The sequence below is a fragment of the Emydura macquarii genome, unplaced genomic scaffold (assembly GCF_026122565.2).
Source record: "Emydura macquarii macquarii isolate MOO-44397 ecotype Brisbane River unplaced genomic scaffold, CSIRO-AGI_Emac_v2 contig_1108, whole genome shotgun sequence".
Taxonomy (NCBI): Eukaryota; Metazoa; Chordata; order Testudines; family Chelidae; genus Emydura; species Emydura macquarii.
In genome coordinates, this window is record NW_027131245.1 from 79107 (window position 1) to 106564 (window position 27458).

Consider the following 27458-nt stretch of genomic DNA (forward strand, 5'->3'; position numbering starts at 1 on the left):
TTACTCAGAAGGAAGCTTCCAGATTGCAGGCTCAAAATGCCACAAAATGACAGCAAAGGAAAAGGGGAAAAAAAAGAGAGAGATTTCTTAGAAAAGAGAATGATGAGAAAATATGTGTGTCCGGTAAACAGGAAATGCCTTCAGTTCATCCTCTTAACTTATGGCTGATTCGGATGCATAGTAACACAGTTTATCTGTGGGTCTCACCCAACATAACTTAAAAAATCTCCCTTGCTATTGGTGTATCTACAAAACATACAGTGCCGATCCAGCTCAATGTCATGGTTACTTTAGTCCTTCCAAGATACGTTCCACTGAAAACTCCTTTTGAAACATCGTTTTAATTTCGCTCTCTCTCTCTTAATATTGACATTGTTCTTTCAAATAAGTTCTTCTATCTTTTCATGAAGCGGTGTCTACCAGGCTTTCAGAAAACAAGAAAAGTACCAAAAGAGACTACATTGCCAGAGATTTTCTGTTTATCATACCTGATTTTTTAGTGAGATATTATGTAATAATTAGGAAAAACAGCATTGTGAGGAGATGAAGAAACCTAGAAAGCAATACGTTAAACTCAAATCAATGAAGAGGTGACAGTAACACATTAATATTCCTCTTTGTACCATCTTATTCCAATACACACTTTTCTTCACTACCAGACTATGGTGCTAATGTAACGTAAAAGATGGCTGCTCAATGTATATGAAATGCTTGCCCAGATGATAAAGATTATTAGCCATTTCCTATTAAATTGTAAACTCATAACATAGCTGTACTTATATGAACTTGACCCTTATTTACTCTGTATTTAGCCAGGCTGATCCTAATATTCAACTTGTTCATATGCATACAGAACATGCGTGTACTATCTCAAGATTAATACACCACCTGCTTGTAGAATCCTTGCTATCCTTCTCTAAATGTGGGATGTTTGAGGAAGGACATTCAGAAGGTCATTGAAAATCTGAGTTCTTACAACATGTCAGACTGGGAGAAATGGCTACAGGAAAAAACCAATTGTGTGGAAAAGCTCCTATTTCTCTTTACAGCAGTAATGCAACCTCATGCACTAGATTTTATACTTTGTGTTAAATATTGTTGCAAAGATGCATTTTCTCATCACTACGCATCCAATGTGTACACAAAGCTCTTTAGTCTAGGTGATAAAAACTGTCACAAGCAAGTCAATTCCAACCAAAGGATATAGCTGTCCTAAAAAGTCATTTGAAGTTCTTCATTATCTGCCCCCCAAAACGGGTGAAATCAGGAAATTTCTTGTGTGTCTGGTTTTTTTAGGGGATCTTCAAAGATGGGTTGTGTACACTGAGTCAGATATCCTCTTTGTTCTTAATCATATGTTTCAGTGGAAGATATTAATCGCTTGCATCTCTCTTCATAGTGGGTTAGAGGTTGAGCTCAGTGAAGTACTGTAAAGAATCTTTGTGAGATACTGTACCCATCTTTGAAGAAAAGTTCCAGAGGGATAGCCATGTTAGTCTGTATACATCTGACGAAGTGGGTTGCAGCCCACGAAAGCTTATGCCTGCAGAAATTTGTTAGTTTTTAAGGTTGCTACAGGACTCTCATTGTTTTTGCTGTACCTGTCTTTGGCACTTTGAAACATATGGTTTAAGTTTATCTGACAATATGATTCATATTGTACTCAAAGCATGTTTCCAATCATAGCTGTTTTTAATTTTTAAGGAAAAGGACTCTTGCATGTTAGAAGGCTGCCCTGCAGACAATACATACAAATGGCTTAATTCTTTTTCACACCCATTGACACAGGGGATACAAGATAAGTAGGAAACTATATTTACATATCATATAGTCAGAAGACTGTAAAGCAATATCACAGAAAAACAGAAATACATCTTGCTTATTATCTTTAAAACATCAATTTAAACAGATTTTACTGGAAACCAGATTATATGATGCAGGTTTAGTTCATCATAGTCAATACTGGAGATCTTGCCAAAAAGTAGATATCTTGTCTCACATGATTTTTATAAGATCATTGGAACAATCATTACCTAGGTCTTTCCACAGTTCTAAATATTAAGATTTGTACTGTTCTAAAAATCTGTGTAGTGGAATTACTAGGTAAATTAAATCTTCTGGTGAACACCACAAAATGGGTACTTGTGATTCTGTTAATAATAAAACATGTAATAATCAGATAACAGAATTCTAACACATCTCCAGGGCATTCTGAATGGTTGAAACAATTATCAAAGCCTTAATGGAGAAAATTTAACTTTATGTGGGTGACAAAATGGGGGAAAATACACTGCTGAGGTCATGATATAATATGTCTTACATATACAATGGCATTGCTAAAATCAACATTTTATAGATTATGGGCCAGATCCCCCACTGATATATATCAGTGTGGTCCATTGACTTCAACAGCTACGCCAGTTTAAACCAGTTGAAGATCTAACCCAATATGTAACTGATATATACTGATATCCTGATTTTGTGATGGGCCTTTCCTGTGTTTAAAAAAAAATTCTTACAGAAAAAACAGAAGTTAAAACTATGAAGTGGTAGCTATGTAGGTTTGCATATCTTACTAAGGAGCTGAGATCTGGCCACAGCTGTCGATCTGAGAATTTCCCCACCATTTGTCAGATGGGGGTGTGAACCTGGCAGAACTAGTCCCCCAGTGTGTGGGATGTATGGGAGGTGGGGAGGAGTAGAGTACAGCTCCGTCCACTAATTCACCACTTCCAGCAGTCCCCATCCCCTCTCGGGCACTGAGCAGATCAAAACACAGCAGAGAATATGCCCCCCATTGTGTGAAGCTGTGCAAAGCTACCTAATGCACTGAAGGAGCTAGCCCTTAATCTGTAAGAGGGACCCATAAGGAAAAGACTAGCTGATAGATGATCAACTTCAACCAGATTACAGCAAGCTTAAAACTATGACCTGGCTTACACCTGCAGCTGTGCATCTAACGGGAACAAAGAGAGATATCTGAGTTCCCATACAGTAGCAACAATAAATTATGTGAAATGAACCTAAATGAACCGATTAAAGATCTTATACAAGGTGATAGCTCAGGGCTTTACTAAGGACCTAGATGTTTTCTATTGAGTATTTTGCATTCAAATCAGTCGGTAGCCATGTTGAATGTAAACCAGGTCAGTAGTGATAAAGTTATTACAATCTAGTGGCAGTGGAGCAGTCTATATAAATTGGTGTTTAGTCCAGTTCCCAGGGGACAAAATCCCACCACCGCAATGGGTCCAATTGGCCCACTCAGCAGATCTCTGAGGAATGAATAGGCATAGACACTAATCAAAGCCTTACAGGTGATTTTCCCCAAGTCAGTGATGAAATGTCGTGGTGTGACAGTATTTGTTACACTTATGTCTGTGTATGAATCAATAGGACCTCCAACTCCAGGGCCATCAATCCAATGCATAAATAAGTATTAAATTTACACCATTTGAATAAATGAGTTGTTTGTCTTACAGGTGATTTGTGTGTTTCCAGGGAAGTAGGCCAGACTGTAAATAAAATATTAAAAAATGGTATGATTTTTCTCTCTCCCCATCATTGTATATATAATCAATTGATTTGATCTTGGGATCTGGGCCCCTGAGTCCTGTAAAAGTCCATTTCCTACAGACTCTTGTGGGATGATACAGTAATGCTGTAATTTTAAAAATTATACAGAATTTCATTTTTCTTCATGGGCTATAGTCATCTACAGCTGTACAACGGGATGGGAATTATTCACACAACCACTCTCATGATTTCATGTGTGCAGCTAAACTTTGTAGTACTGCTATCGTCCTCTTCACTCATTTTTGTGAAGTGCTGCACAAATCATACAGACTACTACTCTTTTTATCTTACATGCCAATTTCTAGTTGAACATCTTAAATATCCATTTAGATGCACAGACACCAGTTTTTAGACACAGGAATAGAGCATGGCATTTTAGGCCAGATTCTGGTTCCTGCTCTGCTTTCTGTTGATCCAAAGGGGGTGTGGCCTAGCCACCTCTGCACACTGGCTGTCCTTAGTCTCTGGAACAGCTCTTTGGGGTTGTTGTGGGAAGCAAGAGGTAAATTAGAGAAGTCTTCAGAGATTGTACTAGTCCCCATCCTGAGCTGTATTGAGTGGATACAGCTCAGAATCAGGGCCTCTACAGCTTTTAATGCTTGCAAATAAACATGTATTTTTAAATATGAAAACCTTTCAAACTCTGTTTAGCAGAGGGAGTTAAAACTCTCCACGTGAATTCACATTCAATCTTTCCTTACTACATTGCAGACACATTTAAAAAGGCTGATTTTTATTTATTTTTAAAGCAATAAACTTACTAGCAATTTTTTTTCACTCATCAAAGAATGTTGCAATATCTGGATCACACTATGTGATACTCAGCTGAGTCCAAATGGACAAGTGTTAGTCTGAAAACAAATCAGTAATTAAGATTTCAGTGACTCACCTATCAAGGAGTCCCTACAAATGGGTTTTGCGACATTGCCAGTTCCTCAAAAAAATCGAGCAACTATTAGAAGTGTTCATGTTACAGCCAACTGAATCTTCCTTTTCAATCTCCTGCAATGAGCAAAGAGTTACAAAGAAACACACACCCTTTAACCACAATATCTCAGCATCCACTCAGTCAAGCAAAACCCCTTCCTTTCATCTTGATTCTTTTCTGCAGCTCCCTTTTCTGTGGCACATGGCCAATTCTTAAGGCTCAGTCTATGTGGAATACTACTGCTCACTTCTCACACATACAGAGAAGCACTGCTGCTTCACCTCTGCTTTCCAAACTCTAGTAGCTCATTGTCGATTTCATGATCCAATTCAAAATTGCTCTCTTTGTTCTTAAAGCCTTCTATGCACTTGGATCCAACCAAGTCCAGCCTACCTCACAGAACTTACCTCTCTCGCCCTTCTCATTTCCTCTGCTTCTCTACAGCTGACCTCTCTCTCTACAGGACTCATTTATTGATACAGGATCCTCCTCTGCATCTAAAAGTCTCTCTGCCTTCCTGGCTCTCCATCTCATTCCAGCTATTAACTGAAACATATCACGCCTCAATTTCTTTCTCCCTCTATGTTATTTTTAATGATCTCTGCTATTGTGTTACTTCACTCAATAAAGCATTTTGTCACACCATACATAAAAGATGCTATGCAAAATAAATGAATTAAATGCAGTACATGGATTTTATCATAAATCATATGCTATGCATTTAATAAAGATCTAGTCTTTTGTTTCCTGTCCAAACGGTTCTGAGACATTCAAGAAAGTTAAATTTAAATAATTAATCTGCTCAGTCTAGTTTTCCAACCACTCTATGAGATCTAATGCCTCTCTCACCATGAGATCAAGAAAATGTTACTCAGCTAAAACCTCAGCCTGCAAACAAACAACTTAATCAGTGGGCAGTGGTTTCAGCAGGTGCACAGCAGTACTACAAAACCAGGAAGCAAGTCTAGAAATGGGGAAAATGAGCATGTTGAAGCAAAGGCTTCACCACAGGGCCTTTTTATGAACAGCTTTCAAGCCAGGGATTTCACAAATGACAAAGAAAGAACACTTTGTGTTGCGACTGAATTTCAGATATGCAGCTTTGGCAGGAAATGAACATTTAATTTTACTTTTAATCAAGTTAAGATAAATTAATAGAGTTTCCATGGCATTTGCCAGGACGATTATTTTCAGCATGTTTAAAAATATTCATTGATTACACTTCAATATAACAATAACAGATAGATTTGAGAAGATGCTAGGTGTGGGGAAGAGGCTTGCATTTTAGGACACTGCACCAGTGTCGTCATTGGATTTGGCTTTGGCAAGAGAACTATACTAGCTTTTACTTGCTGTAGAAATGAGTGACTAGTCTGATGTTGGTCCTGTTAATTGGACCAAGATGGAAGAAGCAAAAGGTCTATAAATATAGGGAGAAAAAGACACAAAGAAACACTTTTTTTTAGCACAACATCCTTACACTCTTAGATGCTGAATGAAGAACAAGAGTATGTGCATCTGAAAAGGGGAGAGACTGAATGATGTTACTGATATTGTTTTCTTTATTTTGGGCCCCGTGCTGCGAGGTGCTGAGCAGAGCAGGGTGGGAAATGATTTTCCTTTCCTATGCCAATTTTTGAGACTTCAAAAAAATTTCCTGTACTGAATCGAGACATACCATGGAAATCAAAAAAATTGAAAAGTGGAAATCACAACCCAAAAATCTGGGGGGGGGGGGGGGGGGGGAAACAGTTGGGTCAATCAAACCCTTTCATTTAAATAATTCTGGAACCTTCTTTTCAATTTTGACCTTTTCATTTATTTATCTTACATTTTTTATTGGAAATTAACTTCCAACAAAAAAACATTCTGTCGAAAAATTCCAACCAGCTCAAGGGCTGAGCAGTCTCCACCCCTCGTGATTCCAGGAAGAGTTGAAGGTAGTCAGCACCTAATATTTTTCCAAATAAGCAGTTAGACTGTAAGTTCTCCAGAGCAGGGACTGCCTACTATTCTGTGTTTATACAGTATCTAGCACAATGGGGCCCCAATTTTTAGACATGTTTTAGACAAGTTTTAGACATGTCTTCCAGGCTACTTTAGTTCTGATTCTTACACATTGGAAGAAAACAGAAAATTATTTACACTTTAAAAAGTCAGAAATGATAGATCAAGGGATGTGAGACATATTTTCTAAATAACAAAATATATCTAGAAAAAAATGTATTGAGTCAAGATCAAGAATTCCAAATATCTTCCCAGTTTATGGAGCAACTGGATGCGGAAAATCTTGTTGAAATAAATCAAATGCAGTACTTTCTGTACTTGTGTAAACCACTATATTTAACTACAGAGGGGTAGCCGTGTTAGTCTGTATACAGCAAAAACACCAAGAGTCCTGTAGCACCTTAAAGACTAACAAATTTCTCTGGGCATAAGCTTTCATGGGCTGCAACCCACTTCGTCAGATGCATGAAATGGAAATCACAGATAGGAGGTATATATATACATCCAAGGGTAAGAAACATAACAATGGGGAGGGCTAGTGCTAACAAAGTCAATTCAGTTAGGGTAGATGAGACCTATTCACAACCGTTGATTAGAAGGTGAGAATGTGTGAACCGTGACAATTACTTCTTGTAGTGAGATAACCATTCCATGTCCCTATTCAGACCCAGTCTGATTATGTCAAGTTTGCATATGAGTTCCAGCTCTGCAGTTTCTCGCTGAAGTCTGTTTTTGAAATTTTTTTGTTGAAGTATGGCAACTTTCAAGTCAGCTATAGAGTGTCCTGGGAGACTGAAGTGCTCTTCTACTGGCTTATGGATGTTATCATTTTTTATGTCTGATTTGTGTCCATTTATTCTTTTGCGTAGTGAGTCTGATTTGGCCAATATTTAGCTAGATACTACATTGTTCTGATCGGCCAGGTGCATGGTGGGATAAAATTTTCCTTTGTCTTTGTAGCATCAAGTTCTGACCACTGTTAGAAGCAGAATACCAGATATGATATACCAGTGATCTGATTTGTATGGAAAAGCCTATTTATGTTCCAATGAAATATATATAATTAAAAAAAGAACAATAGGAAACTGGGAAACAAGATTTTATTTGTAGCAGGATAAAGTGATGTATTTCTGCTCTGTAACGGAACTTTTTATAGCTTTTTAAAAAAACACACACATTGCAATCTACACAACTGAATTCTTTGTTGTTTTTACAAATCTTTTCATCACACTCTCATGTTGCAATTTTGAAATCTACTTGATAAACAAAGGATACTTTAAAAAAACTCCTACCTTTACAAAACAAAAATACACCTATAGGATGAAGAAAAACAATACATCAGACACTGATTGTAAAATGTTAATTTCTGATATCGCAACAATAATCCACAGGTGACCGGTGTTTCATTCTGTAATTCTTCTTCAGGACAGACTCACACTATCATTATGGATTCAGTGGGAGCTGTGACTGTACAAGGACTGCAGGTTGGACTCAAAGTCATCAAACACATTTTAATTTGGGAATACTTGGCCTATGGGTCAAATCATTAACTGGTCCGAACTGGTGTAGCTCCACTGACTTCCCCAGCTGAAGATTGGGCCCTAAATGTTTATATATCCCTGTGGGACTTACCAGTAAATATGGACCCTTTGGAATCTTTGTACCATATGACACACATCATACAGCAGCTTAATTATGACTGCCCGTGGCCGGAAGCGGTGAGGGATTAGGAAAGCTCCCTGTACATTTCCATTCCCTGGTATTCCTGTGCTTAAGCATCCATAATTTGGCCCTCAGGGCAGGGTAACCAAAGCCGTGGCGAGGCCCTAGAACTGGAATGACTTTCACTTAACTGGAATAAATAAATGGGGGAATACAACTTATGGCAAAACAGTTCATTATGCTGTGAAGGAAATGACAATGAGAATGTTTATATAACTACAGTCCTGGACGTTGAAGTAAGAATGGTAGCAATTGGATGGCAAATTAAAATGATAAACTCTGAAAAGCATTGTGGAGAGTCCACACCAAGTATACCATCATCATCATCACCACAGAAAAGCTGGTCTGGAAGCTGGAAAATGGTCTTTCCAAATACAATTTAAAAAATAGATCAGGTGATAAGTGATGGGAGCAGTTAAGATCACAGTAATATTCTGCTAAGGTCCAATTCTGCTCTCTTTGAAGTCAATGGAAGTTTTGCCACTGTCTTCAATGGAGGCAGGATAGGACCTTTAAAACTGGATTGTATATCATTGTTTAGCAAGGACTTACACACAAATAATGACATTCCCTTTAAAGAGAAATTATTGCACATTTTATCAACAGAGCTAAATTGGAGTACGTAACATATTACATAGTGTTTAAGGCACAAATATTCAGAGTTCTTCGATAACAAGAAGTTATGAAACTCTTCCATAGTATATTCATTTTCTCAACTGCACACAGAATTATTTTGTCAGTAGTTTAACAACAAATTCTATTGTACAGTAGAAGACTAAATTCTGTTGTCTCTTACATTGACCTCACTGATTCAAACAGAGCAGTACTTGTGTTACTGAGGCCAGAATTCAGCCCTTAGACTGAACATTTGATATGTTCTGCAGACAAAACCCAGAGCTTAAAGATAATGCTGTAGACAGGCTGGCTCATAGTTTTTTGCCATGTGGATTAGAGGTCATACACACATTCTAATATTCAGCAGACCTTTGAGGCTATAGTTTAAAAATAAAAGAAGAAAAAAAAAAAACAAAAGCTCACAGTAATAAGTGTTTTACCAGAATCACGCATCTATTATCACTGCTGTAGTATCCCTGCTGAGAAGAATCCAGTTCAGTGGCTTTGATGAATACTTGTCAAAATAATCACAGCTTTGTTGCTTTACCACTGGTCTTTGAACAGCATTCAGGTTAAACTGACATTACTGAGATTAGCACCTTGGCAATTATTTATGAAAACAGTCGCATTTTCTTTAAAGTAAGCTGGTTCAGACAAGATACAAATTATTTATATTAAGTTTGATTCTTTGAAAAGTGATACCATATAAAAATATACACTAAATAATACTAAATGTTTATACTGCCTTATCCCTTTCTAGGGAAATAAAACATATTGCAAATACTGAGTTAATTTTAAAATATGCAAGGACAGAGAAGGCACTGAAGTCAGTGGGGCATTTTGTCTATGTAACAACTAAGGGTCTGATGCAAAGCCCATAGAAGTCAGTAAGAATCAGCCCATTGCCTTCAATGAGGCTGGATCATGCTCAGAGTAAATAGTGCAGAATTTGACCCATAATAAATAAGTATAATAAAGAACGATCAAATGTCAACATTATATACTTAAAAAAAAAAACCTGACATTAGTCCACATGATTCAAAAGGCCACACTCTACACCCAGTACTGATTGTGCTTCAAAGTTGGGTTTGTTTTTCGACAGTGCTGGATCATTTCAGGATCAAGGTTTAACCAGTTATTTTGCAGATAATTTTTTTCAGCTGGAGCAACTGGTGTGGGAAGAAGCTGTTTACATCTGACTGCCATGAATGGGGTGGATGTGGTGTTTTCAGCCCCTTTTGGAAGAGGCGTCACTGTGACCATGGGTACGGTCAGGCTCCGTTTTGGACTGAGACCTGGAGTGCTGGGAACTGTCTGTGTTTGATTTTTGATGAGAGATTTTGCCTTTTCTGTCTTATGGCACATTAGGAAAAAACACACAGAAATAACTACAACAATGAGTAAAAGAACCACTGATGCAAGTGGGATAATGACAGAAAAAGGGTTGCTGCTTTCATTTGGTTGCACTCTGGGACTTTTGGCATTTGGTTTGACTGTGGTCTCAGCCCTTCCAGATCCGCTCTCCGCTGGTTCCTCATTAAGCAATGAATCTTCCTCATTTCTATTTCCCCAGCGATTTCGGTTTTGCCACCTGATCTGTATAGTCTTTCCCAGTGCTTCTGTTTGGGAAACCGGTGGCTCGTCTTTGGAAGTAGTATGAATCTTTAAAGTATCAGTGTGGGTTAAGAAAGGCACTTGACTTGTAAAACCCTGCATAAGTAAAGGATCATATGGCACTACAACATACTGAAAATAGCCTAGAGCAGGCTGCACGTCATCTGCCCTGAGTATGAATGTGAACGAGTCATTTAACATATCAATACCTGTCATATTAGCATCTACATCAACTAGTACAACACCTCGGTCAATGTCATTTTGTGTGAACAAATTAATTCCTACAAACGTAGCATCATTTATTGACATTCTTCTTACAATTCTTCCATGAGCTGGGGGCACTATCACTTCAAACTTGGGATTGTTATTTGTCAAATTAGCTAATTCTGTAGCATCCAGGTCCTTGGTCCTTAATTTATAAGCCATCATATTTGGAATTTTCAGATCAGATGCAGATTTCATCAAAGGCCCTACTGTGATATTGAGTACCTGCCCTGTAAGATTACTTTCTGAGGTGAACAACATAAACTCGAATATGTCCCGGGATGCACTGAGATTTGTCATAAAATAAGATAGCCTTCCAAAGTGTAAGTCTGCCTGCTCAAACTTAGTCACCCACTCATTTCCAATCAGCAAGTGGCCATATTTGAGGGGCTCTGTTATTTCATAATTAATGTCAGTACTTTTTCCATTTGTTATAGCTGAAAGCTGTACATTAGTAATAGTGACAGAGGTCTGACCCTGTGGAAGTACCACATCAGTAAGGTTGACTAGGGTGAGAGAGACTGGTGTGACTTCAAGGTTGAAAAGTTTGTATAATGGGCGATGTTTGCCATCAGTCACACTAAAGTAAAACAGCCCCGAGGATGAACTTCCATCTTGTATAAACCAAACTCTGCCACTATCAACATCAGCTTGCGTGAAATCTTGTATGGATGTACTGAGATTGTTCATCATTGCTAAATAGCCATTATTGGGATTGCTAATGATGGTATATTTGATCTCTCCTGGACTGTTGTCTAAGTCTTCAACTTTCAGATTTTCTGGTCCTAGCACAGAAATATCTCCTTGCAGAACTTTCAAACGCAGCCCCTTAGTCTTCAACTCTGGAACTTGGTCATTCACTGGAAGAATGGTGATATTAAACATCTCTTCTAAAACATCAGTATCAGGCTTTCTTGCAGACTTGCTCTTCAAGTTTAACCAAACAGCAAAAGTAAAATGATCAGCAAGCGATTCAGAGTTATCATGCATGTAAATGATTCCAAATTTGTTAAGTATGTACTGCGAGAAGTTAGGCTTTTCTTTGGTAATATTTCTTTCTCCAACCACAATCATGCCATGCTGAGGTAAAGATATAACTTGATACCAGACTTCATATATGGAACGTTGCACCTCAGGTAACTTAACCAATAGATTTGAAGCATCTAAATTTGTTTTGTTGATTAAGACTTGATCTCCTTCCTGGACAATGGCACCTTGAAGAAAGAAAGAGAGCAATATAAAAAATATTACTTGGTCATAGCAACATTTCAGAAATAAGATGCACATGTGCGGTAGCAATACTGATGGTGCTCAGGAAAGAGCAATGTGGAGTCAAATGCTCTCCTGGTATATTTATATCCCAAATTACCGTATGTCACAGTGAAAATATAGTACCAAAACTTTTAAAAAGTAGAGATTTAAAAGTCAGAGGATAAATTCCTATATTAATGGATGAGTGTTGGATTAAAGAAGTATTAATACCCTACAGCTACAGAAGGCACTCTGTTATTATCCCTAGAAATTATTACCACATCATTACAGCAATGTTAAAGAGGAAAAATAAATGTACTGAATTTCAAAAATTCTTTAATATTTTAAGGTCTCTTTAAAAAAAAAAAAAAAAAAGGTGTAGTGAACTTTAGTTTCCCAGGCTAGTCTTCTGGCCAGGATTCAGAAAGAGGCATATAAAAGAAATAATTCACAAAAACATTTCTATTAATAATAAACTCAAAAACCTTTCTGTTTTTCCAAAACCTACATTTTGGACATAAACTACATTTTAGCCAGTGTCCCTTTAAATGTTTACTGAAATAATTGGAAATAATTTGCAAAATATTACCTACACTGTAATATATGCCATAAATATTTTGGTCACTTGTTATTGAGGAAAAATTACCCTGCAGTTTTTCCAATTTGCTTATTGGATCCCCCAAGTGATCATAAACATTAGGAGCTCAAAGAGCACAGGAACCTTACCCGTATTTGCAAGCAGGTGACTACTCTGATCCTGTCTGTTCATTTCATATGAAATGGCAATGTGAAACACCTGGAGATCCAGAGCTGCTGGTGGGGAGGAGACTGTAAATGTAAAGGAATCTTCTGCATTCCAGCCCACTGCCTCATTATGTGTGTGCTCATAGACGATCAGGCCTTCATCCACCTATCCAAAGTAGAGGAATTCAGTCACTTGAATATACAGGTACAACTGGAGAATAATCAGAACAACAACATTCTGCAGTAGGACAAAGTGTCCATGACAATGCTTAATGATTGTATACATAATGCATATGGGGAAATGACCGTGAAGTCCTACTTCTCTGAATATATAATCTGTGCAAACTTCATATCATCAGTGCCAGACTGGCAGAACTCTCCAAGCTCTTAAATTTGCTTCCCTTTGAGGGTAGTAGATGTGGCATAGAAATAAGTGGGCCAGGGCCCCAGAAGGGTAAGACAGTAAAGGATACCCAGTAAGGCACTGCTGTGACCTGGAGAAGCTGGTTCAGTGACTGCTAAATCATGCTCTCTTTAAGGAAGCTCCTTCACCAACTATGGTCAATAAGAAGATGACAGGAGTCCTCGGCAAGCAGCTTGTATACTCAGCAGGGAGTGGCACACAACAGCCAGTAAGGAACCTACATCATATCCTATCCTGCTATTGCTGCCTTTGAGGATCAACAAATTTGAGTGAATAGAGGTCCGCCAGTCTTGACTCCAGAGAAAGACTCCAGTAGTACATCTTCTGAAAAATAAACGTATCTACATACAACACTTTGCCCATCACTTTTCACATTAACGCTTTTTTTGTACGAATGATACAAAGCATACATATATACACAAACACACACCACTTCTCTCATCACTGAAATGCATCTGTTCCTGGGAATGCATATCTTATTCAACAGCACAAAGCAAGACCACTAAGCATCAGTCAGGGCAAGAAAGGAAGAACACATTTTCAACTGAATTTCTGGACTACAAAAAGCAATTACTTTTGTTGGAATTTGGTCAGAACCCAGGGTTAATACCCATAGTCTTGCGAAAGTGCCATGGTATCTCTAGTAACCACAAGAGATCAGGACTTTGTTTTCAACTCTCATCCAATAGATTTATCCTTATGATGAAGCCTTGGTTTACTGACCCAGAGAGAAGAGTGTTACCTACTGAATCCTTGGAGAACTCCCATCCAGCTACTGACCTGGCTTAACTGTGTTGGTTTGTGACTGCCAATGAGATCACTGCTGAGGTGGTATTTTTTCTAAATTTAGTACTGATAAAATACTTCTTTATACAGTCATCTCATGGACTTCTCTAGCACAGATTTCCATTACATGTTTTTGAATGGACTGACTAATTCTATCTATCCAAAGCATTTCTAATGTTCCTAAAGCACTTAGCACTATGGATCTAGGCGTCAACAATGAATAGGACCAATCATGCTCCTACTGAAATCAACGGAAAAGTTTCCGTTGACATTAATGGGAGAATTGAGACCTTGAGGCAAAACTTCCAAAACAACTTCAAAATAACGTAATGTATGTCGCCCCAAAAATACAGTTATTGCTAAACTTTGCCCTGTGTGGCTGGTGTGTGCCAGAATCCCCAAAAATTATGCAAAAAGGTTATATGTCCATGTAGATACTGGGGCAAAATCACTCTCTAAACATAGCTCCAAGCTTGTAGCTGGACAAAGTGAATTATGTTTTTTACAATTTTTTAAAAATGTATACAGGGTATTTTTACTGCACGCACATAGAAGTATCTGGGCTAAAGAAAGGATACCACTGACATGGATTATTTTTGTCCATTCATGCCACTGTTTCAAATAGGATTAAAAATTAGAAGATAATTAAATGAGTTGTATTCAGTTTAATTAAATAAACACATTTAGATTTAATCTGAGGAGGAAGCAAGTGGCCAATTGAACGACAAAAAAGATTATTGAGATATTATGAAAAGACTGCGAAGAAAACAATCAACTGTATTAAAAATTAATCTAACAGGCTTGGAAAAGTAAAATGCACAAATTAGTTTTTAAGGCTGGCTGCAAAACAGCTGGCCTTGGACAGGTTCAGTGGAAAGCGGGTGGTAATTACAGTTTTATTTGGCAATGAGGCAGTGAAACCACAGACATAAGGAAGGAGATTAGCTAACTTCTTCTTTAGTTAAGATAAATGAGTTTCACTTGAGGTGAAAAGTGTATATTTCTGAAAACTGATTGTAAGGCCAAAGAAACAGAGAACTATATTGAACCAAAATGCTTTCCAATTCAAACCTGATTCACAAGACTTTTATTAACATACAGAAACGAAATATCTTATTCTTCATGAACCTTACTATTTTATCTCAAACTCCTTTTGAATATTTGCATGATTCTAAGCTCCAAATATACATTGTTATCAACTATATTTGCTACCTTTTTCATTGATATTTAGCATCCTCCCATATGGCTAAAACACACTGAGCCAAGCCAGGTGAGACTATTTCCCACCATAATGTTTTCCTTCTCTTTCCCCATTTCCCCACTAAGGTTAGATGATGATGGTTAAAACACCTGAGCCTTATCTGCAATACAGCTACACTAATGTAGCTGCACTTGTTGGAGACAAGACAAAAACTCTCAAGAATAGATAAGGCCTAAAAGAGAGACAGACAAAACTTTGGGTTAATCCTTATGCAATCTGTTAGGTACATAGGCATTAGAGAGGAATACAAGTTTGTAACCGCTAAGGTTATAGGAAGAAGCTGCATGATATTTCAAAGTATTATTTGATAAATAACATTTAAAAACTATCATATCCACAAGGGAACAGATTAAAAATTACATGTGCAACCTAAGCTATGGCATTCCTTGATGCGAGTACATAATTGTGTATAGACAATCCACCGCATTCCTTAGTAAATTGTTAGTAACTGCTGTTAAAATTTACCCCTTATTTCCAGTTTTATATATTGGTCAAACTTCAACTTCCAACCACAGGGCTTTGTTATGACTCTGTTTGCTAGATTATGTGGTTGTCTTCTATCTGATATCTTTTTTCTACATAGGTACTTCTAGATGATGAACGAGTCACCGCTAAACTTTCTGTTCTATAAACTACATAGATTGAGCTCCTTAAATCTTGCTGTAAGGAATGTTCTCTGAGAGTAAAATGTCCTGAAGCTTTACTCAAATAAATCAGTAATTCTCTTTTAGTAGCAGCCACCCCTATAAAGTTCTTCATGGAAGTTCCATGAGTTTCCTTCGGGGGAGGGTCCATCACTGATGCTCTTTTAGAGCCTAATCTAATGTTCACTGAAGTCAACAAAAAGATTCCTACTGACATCAATGGGTCTGGGTCCAGCCCTAAGTGATCATGACGTTTCATGTTAAACACCACAAGGGACTTCTTGGTTGACTTCTTCCCTCAAGAGCAAGGGTTTCCAACCTTTGCAGTAGTGAGGAGCGAGAAACCAGGAAGTGAAACTGAATCACCCGATTCAGTGTAAAGACACTGGAAAAGTCCATCTTAGTTAAACAAATACCATTACAACCAAAACAGGAGAGTGCAAATTGTTCAGACGTCACCAACATCCAATAGGGAGAGCAGGGGTTTCTCAAAGTGCCAGATATTGAATGACACAGCTAAATTTGGCAATAAAATTGTGATGGGACACATGCCTGGAACTAAAACAAGTGTAAAAGGACTGGGCAAAAACTGTGTAACCGGGATGCACTTTACAATAACACTCTGCCAATGGAACTTCTGTAACATGAATGCTTACCATAGATTGGGTAAAAGTGGAAATATCCCGTGAAGTGTTGTCAAAGTCTGTTCTGACCAGTCTGCCAAGTTTTGGGGCTCTGACAACTGTAAACGTGATCATTCTGTTTCCTGTGTTGGCTACATCGTTGGTTACAGCTTTCAGATCATGAGCTGAAATAAGTTTCCTAGACCCTAAATAATAATTAAAAATAATACAAGTTTACAGCAATGTAGATTTTTCATCCAAGGAGAACTTTCATATACACCACTCAGCCCATAATCTAATTACATTACTTATCATTTACAGAGCACTTTATAAAATTAGCTGTTTGACTGTCTTCCTAATTCTCATCTCTCAATCCTCAAAGAATAAGGTTGTCCCATAACAAATGCAGAGCACTGTCATTAGGCAAGCTCACATACAGTAGCTTTTATTTATATATTTATGAAAAAACTACAGGTACCACCAGCACACACAATCTCAAGATATCAATTTCCCACAAAGGTCATGTAACTTTAAAAATTAAGGAACTAGACACAGTTGGCAAGTTAGGTCCCTAGGCTTTTACCCCTGGAGACCTGGATTCATATTCTGACTGAGAGCACAAATGAAAATGCATATGATAGTCCCCACAGGCCCAGCCAATTCAGGGTAATTAGCACGCTCTGCTTACGACAGGTCCTATTACAGCAAAGGTTTTGCAGCCCAGAGGACTGCGACGAACTGGCAGAAGGTATTTTTGTAGTAGCCTGCACTGCACTTTGCTCATACCAATGATTCTAGAGCACTGAGGTCATCCACCAAATTCAATTAAACATAAAACACTGAAAAAAAGTTAAAAAAACCCAAAAGCACTACACAATCACCACAGTGGTGTGAAATGGAAAATGTATCTTCATAATGATTTATTTCACTAATATTAAAACACATGCAGATACGGAGAAGACCAAAAATCCTTTGGGTACATAGTACTACAACAACCGATGCCCACTGAATTATAGGTTATCAAAAGGAACCCTGGAATGAGCCAAACTAAGACAATGTATAGAATAGTTGTGACAAAAGAACAGAGCTAGTGACTCTGTAAAAGAGTGAACGTGACAATAAAATGTACACAATCTTCAAATGCCATGTACACAGCTTTGTCCAGTGAACATTGCCATGCAACATTAAACATTTTGTTCTGTTTAGAATACATACTTCTGAAACAACTAATCTAGTCATTAAAACTTTCTTATAATGTTTTCCTTTTGACATCACCTCTTTTCACAAATCAGACCCAGTAAATTTAAGAACACAAACACTTCAGCTTGCAAGAAAGGAAATGTATTTTTGTTCTTAAAACCTATAGTGCAATAGTTTTCCATAAATTACAATAAAGAATGGTCTCATGAATTTCCCATGTCTCCTTCCCCTCCAGGTTTAGCTTTCCCTTGAACAACAAGCATTTATGGGTATACATATATCATTTTGGACACTAGTAATATATATCCTTGGACCCTGAATCATCAACCAGTCTCTAGTAAAACATAATCTTTGCACATGAAAAATGCAGAATAATATATGAAGAAAAGAAATGTTTTAATTAGATGGTACGTTAAGGGTTCTCCCTATTTACAAGGCAATGGCGGTATCCTGGCTCAAACTGCATATACTTTGAAACTGAGCTCCCTTGAGTTATTGTTATGCTAAAATGAGATCTTCCTGATCTTTCCACTTTCCTCCGACTCCCTCCTATAACATCTGTGCCTCTCAACATACACAATGCTTAGGAAACATTAGCCATGCTCCTAAAGGTAGGGTTTTTTAAATTATGTGTATTTTAAATATTCTCCCTTTCTTCATCTCTCCACTTCTATCTGCCTTTTCCTTCTCCTTTTCCTCTGGATAATGCGATAAGGAGAGACGCAAGAATGTAAAGTGGCCATGACTGCTGTGGGCATATGGATGAGTAGAGGTCAATAGCCAATCAGAAGAAATGTATCCGCACAATGTAGTTATTTCTCAATAACTGCATCGTTTTTATGCAAATCATCCCCCACTCCCTAGCCAATTAAATAGTAGACCAGAAAATAGCTAGAGTTGTGGATGATCCCACCACGGACTGGTTCAGGCAATTCTTTTTGTGTATCACTATTATTAAAACTGTGTTTTCATCTCAGCGTAACTCAGGCTCACTCAGTTCTTCAGGACATTACTTCTCTTAAATATTTATTTTTGAGAGCCACCCCTCTTACTCCAGACAGTTCTGTGCAGACACTTTTTTAATGACTTGAAATCTCTCCCTCTGCAGCAACCCTCCTCCCAGAGCTGGTAGACATGAACCATATGTCATAAAGCATGAGCAGAGTAGCTAATGCACAATTTTGAAGCCCAAACACATGCTCTACAATGTGTCCAGACTTCACCTGCCCAAAGAGCAAAATTCCTTAGGTTGCCGTCAACAGTGAGGCTTCCTTCAACCCCATAAAATGTAACCAGATAGTGACTAATATATATTGGTGGGAGAGAAGCTAGTGAAAAAGAAATAAGAACAGTGCCACTGCTCTAGGCACAACCCCTTTCAGAATAGTCAAAAGTGCTGTGGTTCAGAAAAGCTGAATGAAAAAAGATTTAATGTACATCAGTACAGAAAATCTCAATGTTTAGGAGCAAGCTTTTCCATTTTTATAGAGCAGGTGGCAAAAAAAGATAGAGAGGGAGAATGGAAAAAAAATGAAGAGTTCAGGTCAACCAAAGGGTAAAAATAATTAGCGTAATTTCTCTCTCTCTCATATTTACTAGATCAGTAAAATAAAAGCTCGGCAAGCTGAGCAGATGGTGAAAGAAATATATTTCCATACTTGAGAGCTGTCAGAAAGTCTAGAGACTCTTCTTACAAAAATGTGTCAGGCATATTTTTCTCATAATTATCTTTGGTTTACAGTAGAAATTCCTGTAAACCCTGTGCCTGAGGCAACCTTACAAACTAAAAAACACCAGACAGGCGTGGTACAGATTAATAGGTCTTGTAAGTGGATTTATTTTAATCACATTTATACTGACTGAATTACAAGACCATACTGTAATAACCTAATTTTTTGTTTCTTTTAAGTGGTTTGTGTTATGAGGCTTTATTTATGAGAATTATGTTTTAAAAGGCTAACACATTTAAATATTTCTCTTATGCTAGATTAACACAACAGATATAGGTGAATAGCTGCAGTGCAATTTCTCCAAAACTGAATCCCTCCCTGCCTTGATGTACAACTTTCTCTGAAAGACAAAGGCAGTTTAGGCAACATACAATCTATATAAAAGGTGTAACAGGCAGGAGTGCTGGTAGAGACCTATCTTTATGTCTTAGGTTCCAGTAACAAGATGTGAGTCAGAGTTACAAGAGTTAAACCTGGGATCTTTCCAGAAGTCAGTGTCTGGTGTTGTGCTATGTCTCATCCGGGAATCACTCTTGGGCAGAACTGTGCTACAGCAGAGCTTGAAACTTGTCTACTTGCCAGTGGTGAGTACAAAACTTCTCTGGTGTGCAGCTTCTCATCCATCAATTCCTTCAGGATTAAGGTTTTTATTTAAAAAGCTCTCATTTGAAGCTGCTGGCTCTTATGGTTGTAAACATAAACTTTCAAATATAAACCAAAGCAGTTCTGTTTTCCTCAGCCACCAGAAAGACAACTGTAGGTCTGCTGCTTTTCATAACTTTCTCAAGCAGCAACTAAGTGGACCAGCACATTGGTTAGTATCAATGTTGCTATTCAGAACCCTGAGGGCATTAAACTTTACTCTGTTTGTATAACCTAAAAGCAGTTGAGACAGGCTCAATATTCTAACAGGCACTTTACACCAGTAGCTTCTATGAACCTAAAGAAGAATTTTGCAATTAATTCAGTTTAGTAATCTCCTGTGTTTAGATGTAACAATACTAGAGGTGATATTGATGTGCACATATATTAATACCTATATCAATAAATTAAACACTTGACAAATGAATTCAATTGTGGTTTTAAAAATTACAAATTTAGATATATAGGAAACAAGGTGGGTGAGGTAATATCTTTTACTGGACTAACTTCTGTTGGCGAGAGCAACAAATTTCTGAGCTTTACAGAGCTCTTTTTCAGGTCTCACTGTAAGCTCAAAAGCTTGTCTCTCTCACCAACAGAAGTTGGTCCAATAAAAAATATTACCTCACCCACCTTATCTCTCTAAGATCCTAGGACCAACACGGTTAAAACAACATTGCATACAACAAATGCAAATATGTGTGTAGTTACAGCTATTTATTTTATAGCCAGATAGATATCTATCATATAATTGTACGCATTATTTCCTATGCAATTATTTCAAATAAATTGAATCAAAGTAACGTGATAGCCAAATCCATACCTGGAAACACTCCCAATCTTTTGTTTATTTCTAGGCTGATAATTGGAGTCTGAGCTGTGATACTAAAAATTTGTCGAGGTGCAAAGTTCAAACCATCTGTAACCTGAAAGTTGAAGCCTCCAGACATTGCTCCTAAAGAAAACAAAAATAATCACTTTCTTATACATTCAAATATTAATTAAAAATATCTTGTTATTTATTCAGAATATGGTGGGAATACACATTGGGACAAATTCTGTTCTCACTTACACCCCGATAAAAACAAAGCAATGCCACTGAAGTCACTTCCAATTTTACCTTTGTATCTGAACATCAAAGAGTTAAATTAAAGCTCAATGCAGAGATCATAAACAATAAAAACTACTGAGTTCAGTTTACCTTTTTAAGGCTAGATCCTCCACTGGTGCAAATGGAGTTATGCCATTTTACACTAAAAGAATATCTGGCCCTTAACTTCTTTATTCTTCCCTTCTTTTTACCTCAGCAGTGACTCTATCATTAAAATAGTGATCTGGCCCAGATGCAGGTTTTGCAGTAAAACAACTATAATGGCATTAGCTAAGGAGTATGCTTGTTGAAATGACTCAGCTCTGAGTTTAAGCTGCTTTCTTCTTTTCTGCAGCAATTAAAAAACATTTCACTTCAAGATAGCCTCACTGAAGAGGACATACAGCTGCAGCCTAAACTATTATACAGCCAGTGTGAGGCTAGAAAGAAATACATTTCTTCTTTAAAATCTCCAAGCCCGGATTTACTCTGGCTTTACTGACTGAAAAATATGTCCCAACAATGGCATGTGAATTGGAATACTGTAAAATTATATTGCAGTGCTTTCCTATTCTGATGCTCTCAGGTGCACAGCACTGCCTGTAACCTGCTGAACAAGTCATGAGTAGGAGGCCCAAAGATTTTTTTTAAGAAGCGGGTCAATAAAAAATTAAAAATGTTAACTGCTGTCAATAGCTGTTAACATTTATTAAGTATCTGCCTGTTACACTTCATTTAGCTCTTTGACGTTGCTATATGAATGTATATCTTCTAAGGAGATGAGATCACTACACACGTTCATGTAATAATCAGCACTTTTTGACAAGTTACAAATTAACATATCAGAAGAATCAATGTTGGGTCTGAGACCATAGTTAATGACTTCCCCAAGGAGGACCCTCAAAATCAGCTACACAGAATATCAGCTCCAGAAGTTCAAGCTGCATCATTTTTATTTTTAAAGCTTTAACTTTTCCAGTGTTTTCTCTTGATAAAAATGCACAGCCGGCTGCAGATTCACAAGGGCTGACAGGTGACATTTGCCTCAGGTGAGGAGAAAAAGGCTTATTGAGCTTCCCTTTCTTTCTGGTTAATGTGGATCAAGTGCCTCACAGAAGTTTATTATGGGAGCAAAGGTAGGCCGTAAAGAGCTGCATGGACAGCCAGCTCCTATTCACTGATTAACGTTATTGTAGTATTCTATTGTTTTTATTATAAGGGGCAATTGAATAGTTTGATCAGAATGAAGAAAAGGTGAAGTGGCAAGAAAGGAGGTCAGAGAGAAGGTTGTAATTTTGCAGTAAGAGATTATCTTACTGGGTTGGGCTGGGAAAATGGAAAGGAACAAATTGATTTCAGTGATGTTAGAGAGGAAAATAGTGGGAGGATTTAGTGGCAGATTCTGTGGAGGGAAAGGAGAACAGAAATGACAGAGATTGCTAATCTGGGTAGGGTGAATGGTGGAAGGCTGACCATGACAGAGGAGAGAGGACTAGGCCAGGTAAGGAAGAAAGGAGAAGTTCAGTTTTCACTATGCTGAGTTTGAGCTGGTGACAGGACAACCAAGATGTGATGTGAAAGAGACAGATGATGCAATATTGAAGAGAGAGGGAAAAGGTGAGGATGAAGATGTAGATTTATGACTCACAACATAGAGTTATTAATCAAAGCTGTGTGATACCAAAGGGAAAAGCATAGTGGGCCAAGAGGACATCAAGAGAGCCGGGGACAGGATAAGCCACTGAAAGAGTGGTCAGAGAGACTAACCAAGAGCTAGAATAACTAAGTCACTAGTGCCTAGGGATGGTTGCAAGAGCTCCCAGGAGGATGGAATGATCAATAGTATAAAAATGGCATAATGGATGAAAGAGGGAAGGAATGGGAGGTTTGGACAGTAAAAGATCATTGGTCACCTTGGTAAAAGAAGCTCCAGCTAATGGAGGGAGCAGAAGACAAATTGCTGCAGATGCAGGGGATGGTTAGTGGAGAGAAAATTAACAAAACAGCAGTAGGAGACTGGAGATAAGGAACACAGAGAGGTTATATGCCACACCTGGCAAGGCAAGCATGGCCAAGAAAGAGGCTCTGAAGACTGGGACAAGAACAGTATGTCTGAAGGTAAAGTGCGGGAAACCAGATGAGGGAGATGAAAGCAGTGAGAGAGATATTGAGGGGAGGTCAGGTCTTGACAGGCTCCAGGGTCAGACTGAGGTTAGAGTTTGAGAATAGGAGGAACACTTCCAAGCCATAGGCCAGGGTGAAGGAGAGAAAAATGCAGGTGGAAGGGGAACCAAAATGGGAGAAAGCAGAATAGGTATCCTTTTTCTCTTTGATGTAACTGATGTGATTCTGGGCTGAGAGGGAGACTGAAGAGAAGAGTTGTGTAGCAGTACACTCCAGACATGCAGTAGGTTCCACACCACTGGTTACTGGAAAATGAACTGTTACAGACTAAGTTTCACAGCCTAAATGGGTGCAAATATTTTTATCTATGTTACTTTCCCATGACTGCAGATGTGCATTTGTCATTTCTGAGATCAAAGTGACGAAGGATTCAGTTCCTCAAACCTAGGACAGCACCCTTCTACCTCAATTGCAGGGGTTTAACAAAAAAGTCAAAATCTCCCAAAGGTCACTAGTGCTAAAATTACTAACTTTTTGCTGCATTCTGGATAATCTCTAAGACATAGTTCTTTACTCTGTATCCTTCTCAGTACTCCCTCCTTTCTGCCGCTGAGGTAATAAAGGATTGGAGGAGTACTTGAGGTGTTTACATTGGATAAATGGTTGGTGAAATCTAAGTATAGAACTCACAACCAATTTGGGTTTTGTGCCCTGCTTGTTAACAGTCTGCCCTGAAGTTGGTATCACACTTGAGCCACTGCAGTACAGTTTGACACAGACATTGATATTATATGGTATGCCAAATCCAGAAATAAAAAGGAGAACTTCATGGAATCTATTATTATAATTAAAATGTGTGCAAAAGAGAAGTCAACTTTGGGCAAAATACTATAAACTTTAGTGACAGGGTTTATTTCAAGGGCAATTCTGTTAGAAAAGAAAGAGAAGTAGTAAGGCTAGGAAAAGAGGTGGTAACAGCCTTATAGAACCCACCCTACTCTTCTGGATGAAGTTGGCTACTGGAAACATTATTCCTGTGGCATCCTCCCCAGAGCCACCTTGACAGCTGTGACTCATTCCTGCGCCTTTCTCATTGTACATGCATTCTCTTTGCAGCAGCAATAATGAGCAAGTAGAGAAAATGACCCTCTCTCTGGCTTCATCAGGAAGAGACCCAGGAACAAGCCAAGTGGTGAAGTGGAGGTCCTCCACTGCCTCATGAGAAGCCTGACATCACGCAGGGGAAGCATGAGGCAGAATATCATTGATCTGTTTTTCGCTGAACTGCATTCCTGAAAATCTGCTTTTAACATGTGGTTTGTGGTTAAGCAGCAGACAAATTAGGAACTACATATAGCACCTGCCATCAGAAAGGAAGCCAAACACTTAACACATTGTAGTAACTAAGGCCTCAAATTTACAAGTTATTTCTATTTAATAACTGCCCAGGTATGAAGGACTTTTGTTAAAGTTAGAACAGAGTGTTGAGAGAATAAAAATCCACGGTCTAATAGCTAAATTTCTTCAATAGTCTGAGGAAACTCAGACTAGTTGTAGCCTTTCAAAAAAGTGTACTACTGGCGCAGCTAAAGAGACTTCCCCTTTTCCTCTATCTATCACAAAGATAAGCTTAACTGGGTGGCAGGACAGAGCCGAGTACCCAAGGGGACTGTCTATGACCCAGTGGCAAGGCTGTTCTAGTACTTGAGGTGTTTACATTGGATAAATGGTTGGTGAAATCTAAGTATAGAACTCACAACCAATTTGGGTTTTGTGCCCTGCTTGTTAACAGTCTGCCCTGAAGTTGGTATCACACTTGAGCCACTGCAGTACAGTTTGACACAGACATTGATATTATATGGTATGCCAAATCCAGAAGTAAAAAGGAGAACTTCATAGAATCTATTATTATAATTAAAATGTGTATAAAAGGGAAGTCAACTTTGGGCAAAATACTATAAACTTTAGTGACAGGGTTTATTTCATGGGCAATTCTGTTAGAAAAGAAAGAGAAGTAGTAAGGCTAATGTTTAAAATCAAATATGCTTATGCTATTAAGTTAGTGAAACACACCTGTGCTGAAAGAGAAGGTAAATACAAGGAACTGAAACTAAATACTGTATTTATAAGGATACTTGACCACAGAGTGGAATAATCAGAAATATAACTGAGTAATAATGCAGCTTAGCCATACATTCTAAGGTCCTACCACTGTTGTTAAAAGAACAGAAATGGAAGATTTATACAGCTATTCTGACCAGGTGGAGAACAACAGTTCTTGAATTGACTTTGCATGTATAATGGAATGTTAAATTTAAAGAGCATAAAAGAATATGGAGAGACTTTGTATAAATTATAATTTAAACTAGACATTTTAAATGTTAAACTGGACATTTCAGCAGGTAGCCAAGTTGCTTAACAAAGTTTTGTTTATACCCTTTCTTACAATACACATTGAAATATGAACTATACAGAAAAATCATTTCACCCACTACAGAAATGCAGCCACCTCTGAGTGAAACGCAGCAGCTGACAAACAGCACACAGCAACCATTCACAAGAGTTTAGAAGAGGAACTAAAGAACAACTAAAGAATGCTATATCCATTTCCCAACCTGTTGCTTTTACCATGTCATCCCTCTCCTTGCATTTATCATCTCAAACATAAGCAATTTGACTTCACTTTCAAGGCCCTTCACAACCTATCCCCATTCTACCTATCATCTCTCATTGAATATTGAGATGTCGACTTCCATCTCCAATCAGCTCATGGTATCAGTCTCCATTGGTCACTTGTTAAATTTTCAAACAGGCATCTTCATGCTTTCACCCATGCCGCCCCTCACATCTGGGAGAATCTTCCCTTATACATCTGCACATCTAGCTCGTTATCCACCTTCAAAAGCCTTCTTAAAACTCTCATTTGCAGTGAATCCTACAGAAAAATTGACAGAAACTTGGCTGCTGCTGTGCTGAGACCAATGTCTACCATGATGACCAATATTGTGTCACTGTTTCCTTGTACTTCCCACCGGTCTGCCTGTATCCAGCTGTTGTCTCTTATACATAAATTGTAAGCTCTTTGGAGACGGGACTGGTTTTTGTTCTATGTCTGTACATCCTCTAGCACGATGGAATCCTGATCAATGACTGAAGCTTCTAGGTGCTATGGTAATACAAATAATAATAATAATAATAATAATAAAATAAATCTACTCAATTACCATACTACTTCCTGCAACACCTAGGTGTTTGCTGGAGGTTACCCACTCAAGTAATGACCTGAGCCCTTCCTTGTTTTGCTTGTGAAATTATACATCACTTAATTAGTGCTTCTAAAATTACATTATGTTACCAGAATATCCCCATAGGATTATATATGTGAATATCCCTATACAATTACATAACAGAATATCCCCATGTGGGAATATTCCACCGACAGAATGGGTTATTTTTAGAACTACCTACCGTTGTGTACAAACACCAGTTGTCCTTCCATTATGTGAGCCTGGGTAAAATTAAGGATGCTTTTGTTTGGAGAAGACTTAAGAGCCAAGTGGCCATTGCTAGGTGGGGTAATAGAGTACACTAGCTTTGATGGTGAGGAGTCTTTATCTTCTGCACAGAGGTCATCAACAGTTATTTCAGTAACTGAGCCCACCCAAACCTTAAAAAACAAAAAACAGACAAAGAAAAAATTACATGGATTGGATTGATTCACTGTATCTCATGTTGCTAAAACAGGTAACCCTGTAATCCAATATAGTTTCTTAGTATTTAACATTCTGAAATTATTTCAAGCTACAAGCTATCAAGCAACACTAACAAACAACCTAACTAGTTTTCAGATGGAGCTTGATACATTATATAATCCTGTTCTTAAACTGGTTACCTGTGACAGCAGGGAACTGGATTTGGTAATTCAGGAAGTCTCCTCCAGACCTGTGTCCTATGAAACACCATCAAGTCCATCCTGGGTAAATCAGTATTTAAGATAGCAGTGCAAATGTGTTTTTTGTCTGACAGTGTCTGTACTCTTACAAATGCAGCAATTGTATTTTCGTGGAGTGTTAGTGCCATGATCTTCACTATGGGCAAAACATTCAGTGCCCTCAACTTCCACTGCAATAAATGGTGCTGGATATGTCACAGATAGGGTTGCTGGATGTCCAGTTTTCGACCAGAAAGTCTAGCTGTAAAAGGAACCTGGCAG

The 27458-nt window shown here is 38.0% G+C and overlaps 1 protein-coding gene across 1 annotated transcript in view; it reads right to left on the bottom strand.

The window, feature by feature from the left end:
* Nucleotides 1–7597: 7597 nt before the first annotated feature.
* Nucleotides 7598–27458, bottom strand: part of LOC137151548 (chondroitin sulfate proteoglycan 4-like) — a 44885-nt gene continuing 25024 nt past the window's right edge. The window contains exons 6-10 of the mRNA XM_067545793.1: nt 26714–26912; nt 20855–20986; nt 16493–16665; nt 12704–12887; nt 7598–11940 (exon numbers count right to left, since the gene is read on the bottom strand). Coding sequence (XP_067401894.1) covers nt 9902–11940; nt 12704–12887; nt 16493–16665; nt 20855–20986; nt 26714–26912 — 2727 coding nt within the window. The 3' untranslated portion in view covers nt 7598–9901. The remainder of the gene's footprint in view (nt 11941–12703; nt 12888–16492; nt 16666–20854; nt 20987–26713; nt 26913–27458) is intronic.